The following is a 17,725-nucleotide window of genomic DNA, read 5'->3' on the forward strand; positions in this document are numbered from 1 at the left end:
CGCTTTGGTTCACTTCGTCGCCCCTGCTTATTTTTACCCTTCGCTGCTGCCTGCATGTGGTTTTCTGTCCCACCTGGAAAAATAGCCCTATGAGGTTAGGCTGACATGTTTTTTTTGTTTGTTTGTTTGTTTGTTTGTTTTGGTTGGGTTCTCTGATGAGATATCTAGTTTAAGTAAAAACAACAAGGAGTCCGGTGGCACCTTAAAGACAAGCATATTTATTTGAGCATAAGTTTTCGTGGGTAAAAACCCCACTTCTTCAGATGCATGGAGTGAAAATTACCTCCATTTTCACTCCATGCATCTGAAGAAGTGGGGTTTTTACCCACGAAAGCTTATGCTCAAAAAAATCTGTTGGTCTTTAAGGTGGCACAGGACTTCTTGTTTTTGTGGATACAGACTATCAGGCTAGCCCCTGATACTAGTTTAAGTAAAGGATGTGTGTGTGTTCTTTTGTTTTGATCCCAACGATGTCAGTGGGAGATCAGCATGTAGGAGTAGGAGGAGAATATTTCCTTGGCTTTCAGAACTATGATACGATGTGTTATGGATCTAGGAAATGTGCCTTCTTAGGACATACACAGAAGTGCGAAACCACTTAAATCCCAAATTCCCGTGTACCTGGGTAAATGCGTTTTCTTCTGAAGTGTTTAGTTTTGTATTAAACCCTAACTGTGACACCGCGTTTCCATGAACGCTGGGTTGCGATGTGACAAGTTAGACAAAGCAAATTCGACTGCGCACGCGCAATAGTAGGGAGCCTGCTAGAGCATTTCTCCGTGTAGTTATTGGCTGGGACTCTGTGTGCCGCTGTTGGCCAATGAAGGAGCTGGGGATCTGGCGGCCCTTTCTGCTGTGAACCGGGATGAGGCAGAGACAGTGTGAGCCTAGCGGGAGGGAGTGCTGTGCCGGAAAGCAATGCCCGAGTCTCAGCCACACAGCCCAGTCCCAGGACTCACCAGGTCTCGCTATGAAGGGACGAGCTGAGGATTTTTAAGGGAAATAGACCGTGCAAACGCCTGGTTAAGTAGCTGCCCGACAGTGACATGAAACGCGCTGCTGGAAGGAGCCGCTGGGTAACTGAATGGCAAGTACTTAGTTTGTTGTTACTGTCTGGCGTTTCGGAGTGGGCTTCCGCAGCAATTCGCTATGCCATACCCGAGGAAACGCAAAAAGGCTCCGGGGTGGGGAATGTGGTAGCTGATCTGGGCTTGGAGCTCAAGCGGCTGCCGGATCGCAGGCTCCGGGTGGTGTCTGGAGGCAGCAAGAGGTACTTTGAGGCAGATCTGAAGAGCGGGATGTTGTTTGTGAAGGAGCGGATAGACCGGGAGGAACTCTGCGGGACTCTGTCTCCGTGCACCTTGGGCTTTGAGATTGTGCTGGAGAACCCGCTGGAGCTCTACAGCGCTGTCGTGGAGATCCAGGACATCAATGACAACGACCCAGCTTTCCCGTCCAGCCTAATGAGGCTGGAAGTCAGTGAGTCAGTGGCGCCTGGAGCGCGCTTCCCACTAGAGAGCGCGCAAGACCCGGATGTGGGGAGTAACTCTTTGCAGACCTACCACCTCAGCGCCAACCAGCATTTTGTGTTAAATGTGAAGACGCGAGGGGATGGCAGCAAATATGCGGAACTGGTGCTGGAAAAGGAGCTAGACAGGGAGGAGCAACCAGAACTGCAGCTGGTCCTCACAGCGGTGGATGGGGGGAGCCCTCCGAGATCTGCCAGTGTGCACATCCACATTGATGTTCTAGACTCGAATGATAATGCCCCGGTCTTTAACCAGACTACCTACCGGGCGAGCGTAAGGGAGAACACCCAGACAGACACTCTGGTGGTCAAAACCAGCGCCTTTGATTTGGATGCGGGACCCAATGGAGATATAGTTTACTCCTTTAGTAGTCACACCCCTGCCAAAGTGAGAGAACTCTTTGCTCTGGACTCTGCTACTGGAGAACTGAGGGTCAAAGGACTCCTGGATTACGAAGAAACGGTTTTTTATGAGATTTACATACAAGCTAAAGACAAGGGCTCTAATCCGGGAGTGGCTCATTGCAAAGCACTGGTGGAAATCATTGATGTAAATGACAACGCCCCTGAGATCACAGTGACGTCCGTATACAGCCCAGTGCCTGAAGACGCCGCCCCAGGAACAGTGATAGCTTTGCTAAGCGTCACTGACCTGGATTCTGGAGATAACGGCCTGGTAAACTGCTTTTTGCCCATGGGCATCCCTTTCACACTCAGTTCCTCCCTGAAGAATTACTACAGTTTGAAAACCAAAGCAGCTTTGGATCGGGAACTTGTGTCTGAGTATAACATCACCGTCACCGCCAGGGACTCGGGATCGCCTTCGCTCTGGGCGGAAAGCCAGATACTAGTGCAAGTGTCAGATATCAACGACAACCCCCCCAAATCACCCCAGCTCTCCTACCAGGTGTATGTGGCGGAAAACAACCTCCCCGGGGCGCCAATATTTAACGTAAGTGCCTGGGATCCAGACCTGAACCAGAACTCTCGCCTCTTCTTCTCCATCCTGGAAAACAGCCCCTCGGCCAATGTCGTTGGCAGGTATTTCTCTATCAGTCCGGAGAACGGCACCATTTGTGCCCTGATCTCCCTGGACCACGAAGACATCATGGAGTTCAGAATGACAGTGCATGTCCGCGATGGCGGCCTCCCGGCGCTATCCACCAAGCTCACTGTCACTGTGTTTGTTACGGACCTGAATGACAACGCGCCCAGCGTCTTATACCCGCCTCCAAACGCCAGTTCCTTGCACCTCGAGATGATCTCGCCGACAGTCAGCGCCAGGCACGTGGTCGCCAAGCTCGTGGCCTGGGATGCGGACTCGGGATACAACGCTTGGCTCTCCTACATCCTTCTGCAGGCCACCGACACCAGCCTCTTCTCGGTGGGACTGCACAGCGGGGAGATAAGCACAGCTCGCCAGCTGCTGGAGAGCGATGCTCCTAAGCACACTTTGATCATCTTGGTCAAAGACCATGGGGAGCCAGCCCAGTCCTCTAGCGCGACCATCACCATAGCCGTAGCGGAGACTGCTAAGGAGGCCCTGACGGACCTCACTGATGTGTCCCCCACGCAAGACAAAAAGAAGCAGTTGATTTTCTATTTAACCCTGGCTGTGATCTTGGTCTCCGTGGCCTTCTTTGTCACGGTGATAGGGGTGAGCATTGTTAAATTTTACAAATGGAGGCAATCGAAGGAGATTTTCAGCTCCTCCAGGAGCTCCCTTTACGGAACGCCGGGGCCTTTCACCCGCATAGACGCCGTCCGGGGCGGATATGTGCCTCCGAACTTCTACCAGCAGGTGTATCTTACCACGGACTCCCGCCAGAATGACCTTCTGTGCACAAAGCCCTTCGCTCCCAGCCCCACTGGGAGCCGTCAGAACACTGTGAAAAACTGCGAGTCCGGATTATATCATCAGAGAATAGGCTCAGCTAGCAGGTGTCCGGCTCCCGGCGAGGTAATGTAGCCCTCTCACATGTATTCGGTAATGTGTGGTGAGCTCTCAGCTCGAGATAGATACAAACTTTTACCTGTCTGCTGCAGCTGTGGCGGTCAAAGCGACTTTATGTCCCTGTGTGTTGTGTTGGCATTTAATCCCCACCGTTCCGACACGTTTTATTCCCTAAATTAAGTGACTTTGAAAAGTGTCATAGTTTGTCCAGTGCCTTCTCGGAAGTAGATGTCCGAGATGTAAATGCTCCTTAGCTTTTGGTTTGCATAAAGGAATCCCGGGGATATCTCTCATTAAAGTAATAAAGTTGAACAAATGTGTATTTAATTCAGTGTTCTGCCTCAAGAGACCATGGAATCGCTCCACTGTGGGGGAGGTATTGGGACTTTATACACATTAGTGGTTGAAGTCTTGGTTTGTGAGACGCGTGTGTAACCTTCAGAGGCTGCTAAAGTTAATCTAAGGCCCATTGTAACTTTTCCTCGGCTAATCTAGTTTAGCTGTTTTTATTTTACTTTATAATAAGAATGTGGGCGAGAGGTTCACTCTGCACCTTTGAGAGGGATCAAATATCTTGTATTGGAACCGAATGTTTTTTCCCAATCACTATGCAAGTGCTTAGGTCTCATAGTTGTGTAAAGTGCTGAACTCCCGCAGCTTTCAATGTGGTCAGTGGGAAATAAGGGCAGTCCTCACTCTGCAGATTTGCAAATAGTCTTAGAGTCTCCCCAGTATGGTTTTGTATCAATATGGTGGGTGGGTAAGTGAGAACTGAGGTGCCTCAGAGTCAGAGAAAGAAACTATTGGCTCCTATACTTTAGAACAACATCTCATTGCCATGGTGTAGTATTACATCTTCATTATTTCTGAATTAATTGCACCTGTTATTATATTGATTAGGCTATTATAATTTTGTATGATGATTTCATCTGAAAAATATGACTCTGAAAACAAATACGGTCCCTAGGAACTTGCTCTTGGTGCAGTTACTGGTTATGTAAGAAATTAGTGCCATATCATGGGCTCTTACCTTTTTTTAAATTTTAAGCTATTATAATGGTCAGAGAATGGACTTTCAAGAACACTAAATACCAACCATTTCATACTAACGCACTCTGTGATTGTATTTTAACACGTAATAACAAATGCAGTGACTATATGATTGTGGTATAATATTTCATTGTCTTTCTCATTTTCCATGCCATTTTATTTCCCCCTTAAATAGATCAGGGTATAACATTTGCCTTGACTGTCCTCTGGGTATATAATAGGCCGTGATTATATATTTCAGTTATTTTCAGCATTTGAATGAGTTGGATAGGTTTTGCTATAGACTCTGGTTTGGACGAGAAGTCAAGAATTAAATCCACCTGCTTTGGGTTTTTTAAATACTTGAAATGGTATTCATTTTGCACCTCAGTAAGCAACAAATTGGCAGAAGTTTGAGTGTTGTTGATTATTTTCGTTGTTCTTACTAATTAACCCTTGTGCGGTCAGAATAACATAGGAGCTTTCAGTTCCCTAGAATTGTTTGATCATGAGAAATAAAACAATGTGGTAAATCCCTGAACTGAGAAGAGCCTACCGTTTCTGTGACAGGTGTTATATGTAATTTATGAGACATATACATTAATGCACATATGTTTCTACACAAGAACACAAAAGTGTTGAAAATGATAGGGTGGGAAATACAGTATTTTGTAGTCTTGAAGGCAGGGAGCAGGAAATATTACATATGTAAAAGCAATGAAAAATTGACCTTGTAGCTTTAAGAGCGTCTCTGCTGTGGTTATTGGCTGAGTCCTTGTGGCGCTGTCTGCCAATGAGGTGCTGAAATGAGAGTGAAATCAACTCTACTACCCCAGAAAGTACAGCGTCACCCTTCCAGCGCTGGCCAAGCAAAGGCAGAGAAAGCAGAAGCAGGGAGAGAAACCTCGCGCTGGCTGCTGCAGGTTAGATTTTTCCGTTATCATTATTAAGGATCTGCACCCTCAGCCAGACCAGCTTGTGCATCCAGTAGCCAACCGTGGAAATGGGCGATGGAAGCCAGGGCAATAAATGGAAAAAGGCTAAGTCGTTTCTTTCTTTTTTCTCTTTTGCCATTTGGATTTAATCTCTGGGCAGATTCGATATTCTGTCCCAGAGGGATCCCAGCATCGTGCCTTTGTGAGGAATATAGCAACAGATTCGATGAGGGATATTGATTCCTTGGCGGCTCGGCTCGCATGCTGCAGGTCTCTGGTGAGGCGAACAGGCAGCGTTTTCGAGTGGATCTGGGAAGCGGGGCTCTGCTTATAAAGGATCCAATTGACCGGGGAGCGCTTTGTGGTCTGAGGTCTAGCTGCGTTATGCAGTTAAGAGTTCATGATTGAAATTCCCTTGGAAATGTACCGAGCAGAGGTGGAGATCGCTGAGGTTAAGGACAATCCTCCCAGCTTTCTGAAAAGAGAATTGGATTTAGGAATAGGGAGTCAGTGTCCCCGGGACAACGGATCCCACTGGAGAAAGCAGGGGATCCTGACGACGGCGGTAATTCCGTCATCGGCTGCAAAGCCCCAAGGATCACTTTGCTCTGAAAGTGAAGATGAGCAGCGATTGGAGTCTCGTGCCAGAGCTGCTGCTGGGAAGGGCTTTGGACAGAGAGAAACAAGTCGATATCACTTGGTATAACAGCTCTGAACGGAACCGGGCTAGCCACGATCGGGGCTAGGAAAGCTCAGGGTCTCTGCTCTGGACGCCAGTGACCATGCGCCGCTCCTTGATCAGTCTGCCTAAAGGGTCAGCCTGCTGGAGAGCACCACCTGCACCCTTGTGCTGCAACTCAACGCCATTGACACAGGGTCACATCACCTGTTCACTCAGCAGCCAAGCTTCCCAGGGTGTTTTAACAACTGTTTGCCGTGCACTGAAAAGCAGAGAGGTCACACTGCTGCTCAGGCTGGATTTGGAAACCGGTATACTTTAGGAATTTGACATCAAAGGAAAGATGGGGGTCGCCTGCCATGGAGGGGCGCTGCAGCGTTAAGGCGGACATCTAGGACGTCAGTGATTACGCTCCAGGGATCAGACTGTCCCTGGTGCTGGGCTCCATCCCCGAGAGCGCCGAGCTGGGGGCTGTGGCAGCGCTCAACAACGCCAAAGATCTGGATTCTGGGATTATGGAGAAGTGACTATCCGCATCGCTGAGCACCTGCCCTTCAGACTGAGATCCTCCTTGAGAAACCAGTTCTCCTTGGTCACTGCAGCTCCCAGGCCAGGGAGGCGTGTTCCGGCTACGCAGTTACAGTCACTGAAGCCGCCTCCTTCCGCCGAAAGAGCCTTGGCGCTAAATCTTTCCCCTGTGAACCGCAATCCGCCCGCGGTCCCGGAATCTGCCTCCGAGGTGCTTGTGGAGGAGAACGCCGGCCCCGGCGCCCTGGGGTTCCCTGCGTCCACGACGCACCCAAACTCAGGCCAGAACTCGCTCAGTGCCTACTCCCTGGTGGAGACCCAGCCACAGGAAGCGCCCATCTGCTCGTACGTTTCCATCAACTCCCAGACCAGCAGCGTCCACCCCCCTCCGCTCCTCTGACCGCGAGCAAACGCAAACTCTCCAGCTCCAGGTGCAGGCCAGAGACCTGGGAGACCAGTCTCTGCGGCAGCGCCTCTGTTCTCCTCTCCTGGACTTCACTGACAAGGCGGGAGGAAATCAAACACTCCAGTGGAATTCTCCGCACACAACTTGGCGCTGAAGAGCCAATGAAATTCATTGACGTAGGGGGAAATGCCCACACGTCCCAGACTCACTACTACGGATCCTTTGTTTCTTCAGCCTCCAGGAGCAACAGCTTCATGTTGTTGAAATTTTTCAATAAATCTCCAGCGGTGGACGTTTCCAACCCAATCTACCAATCAACAGACTTGAGCCCGACCAAAGAGGTGAGAAGCACTTTTGAGCTAGGTGAGGGTGGCCGAACCCCTCAGCTGCAGGGAGAGATGATAGAACTCCTGGGGCATGTGGCTCAGAGCGTGTGGATGAGCCTAGCTCCCAACCGGGGATTAAAGGAGAACAGTAAAAAACGGTTATCACTCCTTCCCATTCTATCCAGCTGCATCCTCTACAAGGGTTTAGCAGAATACTCTGTGCGCGATCTTCACATAGCGTTTAAACGAACTAAGAATGATCACAAGTAAGAGGAATAAAGTTTAATTTGGTAATAATTTATATCACTAATGTTAGTGTTCGCTTGTTTATTTACCGGTCTGCACGAAATGTGCAATTCCCCAGACTGTGAATGGTAAATTTGGCCTTTGGAACAAACGGATACCCGTGACTAAGTTTAAACGCTTCACAAGCTTTCGGTGAGTTATTACTTACAGTTCAGTTCTTCCGCTGCAGAGTGCAATTGTTGGCTGTTGGTAAATTGCCTCCTATCGCTCTTACCAGTGCTGGCCCTTTAAGCATTTCCCCTCACTGCCTATAGGCGGAGCGTGGGTGATTCTCTTCTACCAATCTGATGTTGCAGTTGCGGTGGTGATCGAGTCTCCTCTGACTGACAGTGGGACTGTCCCACCCCCTTCCTCCAGGCGAGCCACAGTGCGGCTTTTTGCTGCTCTGCCGGGAAACAAAGCAGAGATGCTGGCGCTGCGCCGCTCTGCTCGCCTGCGGGGTCTGAAACTCGCCGCCGGCCGCTGCTCCCACCCAGTGGCCTCCTTGGCTGTGCCGGAGCGGAGAGAGCTCCGGGAAAGGCAAGGAGGTTTCCCCCTGCTTGGGTTGCGCCATGAGCTCAGCGGTGGGGAGCAGGGGGTTCCTACAATGGCAAATAGGCGCTTTCCTTCTGGTTTCCTTCCCGCTGCTGCGTGGGGGGCAGGCGGCACAGATCCGTTACTCCATCCCGGAGGAGTTGGTCCCGGGAGCCTTTGTTGGGGATGTGGCTAGGGACCTGGGTCTGGATGCTGCCCGCGTGGCCTCCCGACAGCTGCAGATCCTGCCCGGCTTGGCTCAGAGGCACTTCAGAGCAGAGGCGCAGAGCGGTATCTTGGTGGTGGAGGAGTGGATAGACCGAGAGCGGCTCTGCGGCTCTAGCCCGCGCTGTCTGCTGTACCGGGAGCTCCTGCTGGCCAACCCGCTGGGCTCCCACCGCGTGGAAGTGGAGATTCTGGATGTGAACGACAATACTCCGGCGTTCCTTACTAGCCTCACCCGCTTGGAGATTGCCGAGTCCTCAGCGCCAGGCGCGCGGTTCCCTCTGGAGCGTGCAGAAGATTTGGACTTTGGAGCCAACTCCGTCAGCACCTACCGGCTGAGCCCTCCTGGATGTTTCACCTTGAATGTGAAGAATCCTAAAGACTGCAGCAAACACCCCGAGCTGGTTCTGGAGAAGGCGCTAGACAGAGCAGCAGGAGCAGCTCCGGCTGGTGCTCACAGCCCTGGATAGTGGGCTTCCTGCTAAATCCGGAACTGCTGAGATTGTCGTCTGTTATTGAGGCCAACTACAACTCGTCCGTCTTTGATCAGCCCGTGTACAAAGTAATCCTGCTGGAAAATGCGCCATAGGGGACTGTGGTGATTAAATTAAATGCCACCGACCAGGACGAGGGGACAAATGGAGAGATCACCTATTCCTTCAGCAGCCACGCTCGCCAGAAAATTCGGCGGTTGTTTAGCATCCAGGACAGGACCGGAGAGGTAAGAGTCCTGGGAAATGTGGACTATGAAGATGGCACAGTGTACGAGGTCGATGTGAGAGCCAAAGACCAGGGCTCTCCCTCCATGGACGCCCATTGCAGCGTCTTGGTGGAGATAACGGATGTCAACTACAACGCCCCTCGCATTAGGTTCACGTCGTTCTCAGCCGCGGTTCGAGAGGACGCGCCAGCGGGGACGGCGGTGGCTCTTCTCAGTATAAGTGATGGAGACTCCAAGGAAAACGGAGAGGTTCAGCTGCAGCTCCCGGCAGACATCCCCTTCCAGATCGTACCGTCCTTCAGGAGCCACTACTCCTTGGTCACCAGCGGCCTGCTGGATCGGGAGGAGGTATCGGAGTATAAGATTGTGATTACAGCTACAGATTCTGGATCGCCGCCACTTTCCAGCCAGAGCAGCCTCCTGATAAACATATCGGACCTGAACGATAATCCACCACGCTTTTTCCAGCCTGCCTACCAAGCGGAGGTGCCTGAGAATAATGCTTTGGGCGTTCTCATCTGCTCCGTGTCCGCCTTTGATCCCGATCTGGGCCAGAACTCCCAGCTGTCCTAGTCCATCGTGGATAGTACCGTGCAGGGGGTGCCCGTTTCCTCCTATGTCTATGTCGGCTCCGAAAACGGGACCATCTACAGCAGCTCTTCTTTCGATCAGGAGCAAATCAAACAGATAGCTGTGCAGATACAAGCCAGAGACGGCGGGTCACCGCCTCTCAGCACCAACGTGACTGTCTCCATCTTCATCCTAGGCCAGAACGATAACGCTCCTCTGATTATCTATCCTGTGGCTCAGAAGGGGTTCCTGGCCCAGCAATCCGTCCCTTTCTCTTCGCAGGCGGGACACTTGGTGACCAAAGTGACAGCTGTGGACGTAGACTCGGGGCGAAACTCAGGGCTCTCCTACAAACTGCAGCGAGCCACAGACCCAAGCCTCTTCAAAGTTTGCCCATACACTGGGGAGATCAGAACTACCCGAGCTCTCCTTGATCAAGACCCCCCCACGCAGAAGATTGTCCTTGTGGTCGAAGACGCTGGGGAGGCACCCATGTCTACCACGACCACTGTGATCATGAACATAGAGCAGGACCCTGACCGGAGCTCAGCAGACTTCAGGAAGTCTAACCTGGAACAGGATGGGCTTCCCCACCTGACAGTGTACCTCATCATTGCTCTGGCATTAATCTCAGTCCTCTCTGCCATGGCTTGCTATTTTTAGCCGTGAAGTGCCTTAGAAATGCGAGAGCCAGAAACTCCGATACAGCTTGGACTACTTATCCAAAGGGAGGAAATACCCTGCAGGGGAGGAGACACTTTGATAGACGTCTTCAGAGCGTGGACGAGAAACTGGAGTTCCCCACTGTCTTTGGGGGAGATTTTCTTTCTCGATGTCCTCTCTAAAGGCTTGGTCAGACTCTATTATCAGAGGGGACTAGTCTCCTGTTTGCAAAACCCGATAGTCAACCGGACATCAACAGCCCAAACAGTCTTCTGGCCAGCAATAACCTCAGCGATCCCAGTGAGGTGAGAAGTGAGAGACAATTACATATTTGGGGGTTGAGTTAAGTCTTCTTGTGATGTCCTTAACATGTTGGTTAATTGCTTTATTTCAGATGACTTGTGATTTGGAAAAACATCTATTCACTTTGGTTTTGAGTGAGGGATTAATATTGGAGTCCCTGGCGAGGACGGCGAGGTATTTCTCTCAGCCTCCACAGCAGTAATAATTGTACTGTTGTCTTTGTACAGTAGCTTTTAAAAAGTGTACAATGGATTGTGAGCCTCTGGAAATACACTGCAAGGCCTCAAAATAGTGTGGTAAATGTGAACATTCTACTCTCTTGGCGGGTAAATTATCGCAGTTGTGTTGGAAGACCCTGACAGATTTCTAAGTCTTGTGTTGAAAGGTGGCAGTGGCTAGGTGTTTAGAAAGTGCTCTGATCTATCTGGTTACCCTGAGGCTTCAAAATAATATTGGGGATATTTCGCCAGACCAGTGAAATGTTTGATGTGGAGGGTTCATCGGGCTTTAACAAATACCTTTTCATAGCGTATGAAAACATTGTATACAGAGATCAGGGTTCTGCATTCATCACAGCTGAGGATTTGTCCTTTGTTGAGATGAGATGGGTGACATCTGAAGTCACGACTGTGGTTGCCAAAGCAAAATAATGAGGATTTGTACCTTGTATGCTTCCACGACGTGCTGTTTCCTTGAGAACAAAAATCTGAGCTGCTAAATTTAGCTGCCATAACCACTGACTAACGCTTGTGAAATGTAATTCTGGGGGAGTTAGTCCTCCTGACGCTGGCTTGCGGCGCTTGTCTCTGTAGCTTTAAATGTTTAGGAGGCGTTGTCATTGGCCGAGAGTGGATGGAGCTGTCATCCAATGAGGTGCTGATCTAGGCTGTGGGGATCTGCTCTTCCTCTCTCTACCCCCCTCCCCTTTTTCCTCCGGCTCTGTGGCTATGATTCAGCTCCCCTCCCCCAACCCACCCCCTCCACTCAGTGACTAACAATCGCTGCTGCAGCAAGGCAAACCCGGGCGCCGTTCTATCAGCTGTGGAGGGGAATACCGGGGATTTTAGAAGCTCGTATCCAGACCCCGGTGCCTCCCGTGTGCCGGGACAGGACAAAGACTCTTTCTAGGGGGAGGATAGCTCAGAAATGGAGCCCAGAAGCCCTGGGCAACCCGCTTGGAAATGGCAAGTACTGAGTTTGCTTTCCCTGTGCGGCTGGGGCTGGGTCTCTGGGCAGATTCGCTATTCAGTGGTGGAGGAGTCGGAGCTGGGAACAGTGGTGGGGAATGTGGCTCAAGATCTAAGCTTAAAGGTGGCGGATCTTTTGGGTCGCAGGCTGCGCTTGGGCTCGGCGGAGAGCAGACGGTACTTTGCGGTGAGCCTGGCCAGCGGCACTCTGCTGGTGAATGAAAAGATAGACAGAGAGAGCCTGTGCGGAGCCAGCTCGGGGTGTGTGCTGCCGGTGCAGGTCGTTATAGAAACCCCCCTTGAACTTTTCCGCCTGGAGGTTGAGATTCTGGACCTGAATGACAATTCGCCCAGCTTTCCCATTGCCCAGCGCACGGTGAGGATAGCGGAGTCCGCCACCGTGGCTGCGCGCTTCCCTCTGGAGAGTGCCCAGGACCCGGATGTGGGGACCAACACTGTCAGCTCCTACCGGCTCAGCCCCAGCCCGTACTTCTCACTGGACGTGAAGAAGCTTAAGGACGGCAAACTCTTCCCTGAGCTGGTGCTAGAGCAAGCCCTGGACCGAGAGGATAAGCGAGAACACCATCTGGTACTGACCGCCATTGACGGGGGAAATCCGGCCAGGTCAGGCACTGCGCAGATAACCGTGGTTGTTGTGGATATCAATGACAATGCACCTGTGTTCGACCAGTCTGTCTACAAGGTCAGCTTGCCGGAAAACACCCCTGTGGGCACTCTGCTTATTCAACTCAATGCTACTGATCCTGACGAGGGCCCCAGCGGAGAAGTACAGTACTCCTTTGCAGTTCACACTTCCGACTCCGTCCGGAAGTTGTTTGATTTGGATCCCCCCACTGGCGCCGTCCGCGTTCAGGGAGCTGTGGATTTCGAAGAAGCGGGTTTCTATGAAATCCACTTAAGAGCCCGAGACAGGGGCTTCCCGGAAATGGAAGGCCACTGCGTTCTCCAGGTGGAAGTAGAAGACGTCAATGACAATTCCCCAGAGGTCCTGCTGACCTCCTTGGTGAACCCAGTGCCAGAAAATACCCCCTTGGAGACCGTGGTGGGGCTTTTCAATGTGCGAGACCGAGATTCGGGTGCCAATGGGGAAGTAAGTTTAGGAATAGCATCAAACCTGCCCTTCAAAATTAAATCATTTGAAAACCACTATGCGCTGATCACCCGCGACAAACTGGACAGAGAATCGGTCTCTCAATACACCATTGAGCTGACTGCCAGAGACGAAGGATCACCCTCTCTGACCACCGAGACCACAATACTTCTGAACATTTCGGACGTCAATGACAACACCCCTAGCTTTTCTCAGACTTCCTACAACGCCTTCCTGAGCGAGAACAGCCCCCCGGGCTCCTTGCTCTGCACCGTGTCGGCTTCCGATCCCGACGAGGGAGAAAATTCCCGCCTCACTTACTCTATAGCGGGAAGTGAGATCGAGGATGCGCCTGCCTCTTCCTTCGTTCACATTAACCCGGACAATGGCAATGTTTACGCGCAGCGCACTTTTGACTTCGAGTTGCTTCAGGTACTACAAATCCCCGTGGCTGTGCAGGACTCGGGGTCTCCTCCTCACAGCTCCAATGTTACCGTCTACGTCTTTATTCTGGATCAGAACGATAATGCCCCGGTCATTTTGCACCCGGTGACTGGCAGACCGGTCGCAGCGCCCCAAAGGATACCCCAGTCTGTTCCCGCTGGCTACCTGGTCACCAAAGTCACAGCAGTGGACGCAGATTCTGGCCATAACGCCTGGCTCTCCTATTCGCTGCTGCCACAGTCTACAGACCCCTCCTTGTTCCGAGTGGCTCCTTACACAGGAGAAATCTGGACCGCCCGGGGCTTCCAAGACACAGACCTGGCCGCGCAGAAAATCGTTGTGCTAGTCAAGGACAACGGGGACCCAGCTTTGTCCTGCACAGTCACCCTTATGGTTTCCTTAGAAGACAAAGCGTCGGAGGAAAACTCCAAATCTCGCGATTTCCTAACAAACCCCAAAGAAAAGCCCGACCTGACTCTCTATTTAATTATTGCGCTGGTGGCAGTAAGCATGGTGTCTCTTGTTACTTTCATCGTACTGTCTGCAAAGTGCCTCAGGAAAGGAGACAGACACTCTTGCTACTGCCTGAGCAACTCACCCTCCAGGGACATTTTCAAACACTCCAGCCCAAAGCTTCAGCTGAACACGGATGGCACGTTGAAATACATGGAGGTGACACTCAGGTCCACAGACTCTCAGAGCCAGTGCTATAGGACCTGCTTTTCTCCAGGCTCAGACAGAAGTGACTTCACTTTTATGAGACCTATGAGTTGTCCCCCGCCCAGTGCCCTAGCGATGGAAACTGACACTTTCTTATCTGGTACAAATACATCGAATGAATCCGGTCAGGTGAGTTGGCACTTTTGCCCTTCATTCCTCACAAATGACACGGGTGTCTTGAAGCGTGTTGCCTATGTGACCGAGGACAGAGCAGCACATGGGATTTGTGTCTAGGGATGAACTGTGAAAATGTATCACCATCATGAAGTACGCTCAGGCACCAAGGGTTTCTTTTGTTTGGTTTATGTAAAATAACACTCCAGATGTTGCGTGTAAGGCAGGTATTCCAGACACACTCGTGCTCACACAATGAGTTGTTCATTAGTTTGTGAGTCAGGAAATCAGGAATTTAGTTCACTGGACTGTACCTTAAACAATGACAAGTTTATAACTTGGTTATGACAGGAAGTGTGCAAGCAATTAATTACATGAGATGAATCTGGAAGCTCTAATAAGGGAAGGGAAGGGAGGGGAAACGAGAGGAAAGGAAATTGATTATTTGTTCTTATTTAACTAACTTTCAATTCCAAATGAGACCGGCTGAACCTATCTCTGAACCTAATTTAAAGGGTTTCAGTTCATGCAAAATATCAGTGTGTGTTTTCAAGAAAATGCTTCTGTTTTGCAAACAGGTAATCCGGATCACATGTCTGCAAGCTTTGTTGCTGACACTCATGCTTAAATCACAAAGAGTTCGCTTTGTTCGTCATTGTCTGCTGTTTGCCTGGTGTCTCTAGGTTAAAAATTGCAGATTCCACGGACCTTTGTTACACAGCAGCCACTTCCGCCCATGGATTGGTGCTTGTGTTGCTGTCCCGGTAAGGAGGCTAGTGATTGGATAAACGAGAAGACACTCTTAGCCAATGAATAAGAGGCTAATACTGGAGATCAGCGTGTACCCCTCCCCTTCCCCGCCAGAGCTGTATCTTTCTCTTTCAATAGGTGCCCAAAACAATGAATGAGAGAGATAAACAGTGAGCGCAGACCCCTTTCTCTCTGATACTTTATTACAGATCCACAATTCATCGTCCAGCAGTTTAAGCAGACACGCTTTCTTTGCTGTGCATAGCTTCTTACTGTGGATTTTAGTAAGATGCTAGGAGCAGGAAAGTCTGCCTGGTCCCTGGGACTCCTGCCTTTCTTTTCTCTCTGTTTGTTTTTGCATAGCTCTTCCGCCCAGATCCGTTACGCTATCCCAGAGGAACTGACTCGAGGTGCCTTTGTGGGAAATATTGCTAAGGATCTAGGGACAGATGTGGCAAAACTCGCGGCTGCTAATCTGCAGGTTCTTTCTGATTCTGATTCCCAATATTTCTCTGTGAATGTGAACACTGGGATTATAGTGGTCAATGACAGAATCGACAGAGAGCGGCTCTGCGGGCAGAATTTGCGTTGCTTCTTGCATCTCAAACTCGCTATTGAGAATCCAGTGGAGTTCTACCGCATTGAAGTGGAAATATTGGATATAAATGATAATCCTCCTGCATTCCCGAGCAGCGAGATCACTTTACAGATCTACGAATTGGCCTCTCTGGGCGCCCGCTTTCCTATCCATCAGGCGCAGGACCTGGACGTGGGCTCTAACGCTTTGCAGACCTACCACCTCAGCGCCAATGAGAATTTCAATCTCAACGTGAAGGCACGTGCAGATGGCAGCAAATTCCCGGAGCTGGTGCTGGAAAGAGCGTTAGACAGGGAGCACAGAGCTGTCCACCATTTGGTTCTGACAGCTGAGGATGGCGGCTCTCCCCCCAGGTCCAGCAAAACACGAATTGCTGTCCAGGTTCTAGACGCCAATGATAACCACCCAGTGTTCGATAAATCCTCCTACCAAGCTCGTTTGGTGGAAAACTCTCCCTCAGGCACGCTAGTAATTAAACTGAATGCCACAGACGTGGACGAAGGGCCTAACGGAGAAGTACGCTATTCTCTGGGCAGCCACAACTCGGAAGCCTTGCGCAGGATATTTTCAATAGACGATCAAACGGGAGAAATCCGAGTTCAAGGGAATCTAGATTTTGAAGAAGCGTCTGTCTACGAGATTGAAGTTGAGGCCAAGGATATGGGCTCTCCCACGATGGAGGAGCATTGCAGCGTCACTGTAGAGGTCACGGATGTGAATGACAATCCTCCGGAGGTGGTCCTCACCTCCTTCTCCAGCTTCCTGAGTGAAGATGCCCCTCCTGGGACTGTGGTCGCTGTGATACACGTGAAAGACAGAGACTCCGGGGAGCATGGGAAGGTCCAGTGCCATCTGCCCAGAAGCCTTCCCTTCAAACTTCGGAAAGACTTTGAGCACCAGTATTCCCTGCTCACCAGCCAGGAGCTGGACCGCGAGAGCGTCTTCCAGTACAATGTCACCATCTCCGCCTCTGACCTGGGAATCCCCTCTCTCTCCCGATACACAGTTCTCTCCATCACGGTTGCAGACATCAATGACAACACGCCACAGTTCGAGAGAGCTTCCTATGACGTCGTCCTGAAGGAGAACAACCAGGTGGGGGAAATATTGGTCACGGTGTCCGCAACCGATCCTGATTTGGACCAGAACTCGCGCCTTTCCTATTCTGTTCTGAGCAGCCCGGGGAAAGGTCCAGCTACGGATCCCTCCGCATACATCTCCATAAACCCAACAAGTGGGCAGGTTTCCGCGAAGTTGCCTTTTGATTACGAACAAACCACTTATTTCCAGTTCCAGGTGGAAGTCTCAGATGGCGGCTCTCCAGCTCTCAGCAGCAGGACAGTGGTCCACGTCTTCGTCACAGACCAAAATGACAACGCCCCAGGGATCCAGTTCCCTTTGACCGGGAAGGACTCAATAGTCCAGCTCAGGATTCCTCGCTCTACCAGCCCCCAGGCCTTAATAACGAAGATCACAGCGGTGGACCTTGACTCTGGACGAAATGCATGGCTCTCCTACCATTTAATGCAGGCAACCGATCCCAGGCTTTTCGGGGTGGCCCTGCGCTCCGGAGAAATCCGGACCACGCGAGCCCTCCAGGAGCAGGATGCTGCCACACAGGAACTCTCCTTGGTAGTCAAAGACTCAGGCGAGCCGCCCATGTCCACCTCGGTCACCGTGTTGGTGTTGCTGGAGGAGAATGCCCCCGAAGCCTTCCTGGGGTTATCGGCTCACGCGGCGGAAAGTGAGAGCGTCCCCAGGTTAACGCTGTATTTAATCATTTCATTAGCGACAATCTCAGCGTTGTCACTGGTTGCTTTGGTGGGGCTGGGTGTCCGGTGTGTGAGGAGGGATGCACGTGCTACGGTTGGCTGCTGTGTGAAAGCGGACACGCTCCGGGTGCCCCCAAACACCTTGCTCGGACACGTACAGCCCAGCCAGCGGGACGCCACGGTCGACGTGCAGGTGACCGCCACGGCCCCCCCTGCCCCGGGGTATAGATCCTGCTTCTCTCCAGTCTCGGACATCAGCGAGTTCATGTTCATGAAACCCTCTGTGAGCCACGGAAACGGCTCGGGCAACAGCCCGCCTGATCGCAGCTGCTCCACTGAGGTG

At 51.1% G+C, this 17,725-nt stretch overlaps 2 protein-coding genes across 37 annotated transcripts in view; both read left to right on the top strand.

The window, feature by feature from the left end:
- The window catches only part of LOC125641569 (protocadherin gamma-C5), a 426,447-nt gene that overhangs the window by 373,392 nt on the left and 35,330 nt on the right, over positions 1–17,725 (top strand). The window contains exon 1 of one of the 36 annotated variants that reach the window (XM_048861701.2): positions 841–3,488. The exons of 32 other annotated variants lie outside the window; for them this stretch is intronic. In XM_048861701.2, coding sequence (XP_048717658.1) covers positions 1,047–3,488 — 2,442 coding nt within the window. In that variant the 5' untranslated portion in view covers positions 841–1,046. Of the gene's footprint in view, positions 1–840; positions 3,489–6,687; positions 7,401–11,645; positions 14,278–15,219; positions 17,723–17,725 lie in introns of those variants that run through there. 3 more of the 36 variants (XM_048861742.2, XM_048861699.2, XM_048861718.2) reach the window with 3 other exon arrangements.
- Positions 1–17,725, top strand: part of LOC142068331 (protocadherin gamma-B2-like) — a 153,077-nt gene that overhangs the window by 112,547 nt on the left and 22,805 nt on the right. The gene's annotated exons all lie outside the window — the stretch shown is intronic.

The sequence above is a fragment of the Caretta caretta genome, chromosome 8, assembly GCF_965140235.1.
Source record: "Caretta caretta isolate rCarCar2 chromosome 8, rCarCar1.hap1, whole genome shotgun sequence".
Classification (NCBI taxonomy): domain Eukaryota; kingdom Metazoa; phylum Chordata; order Testudines; family Cheloniidae; genus Caretta; species Caretta caretta.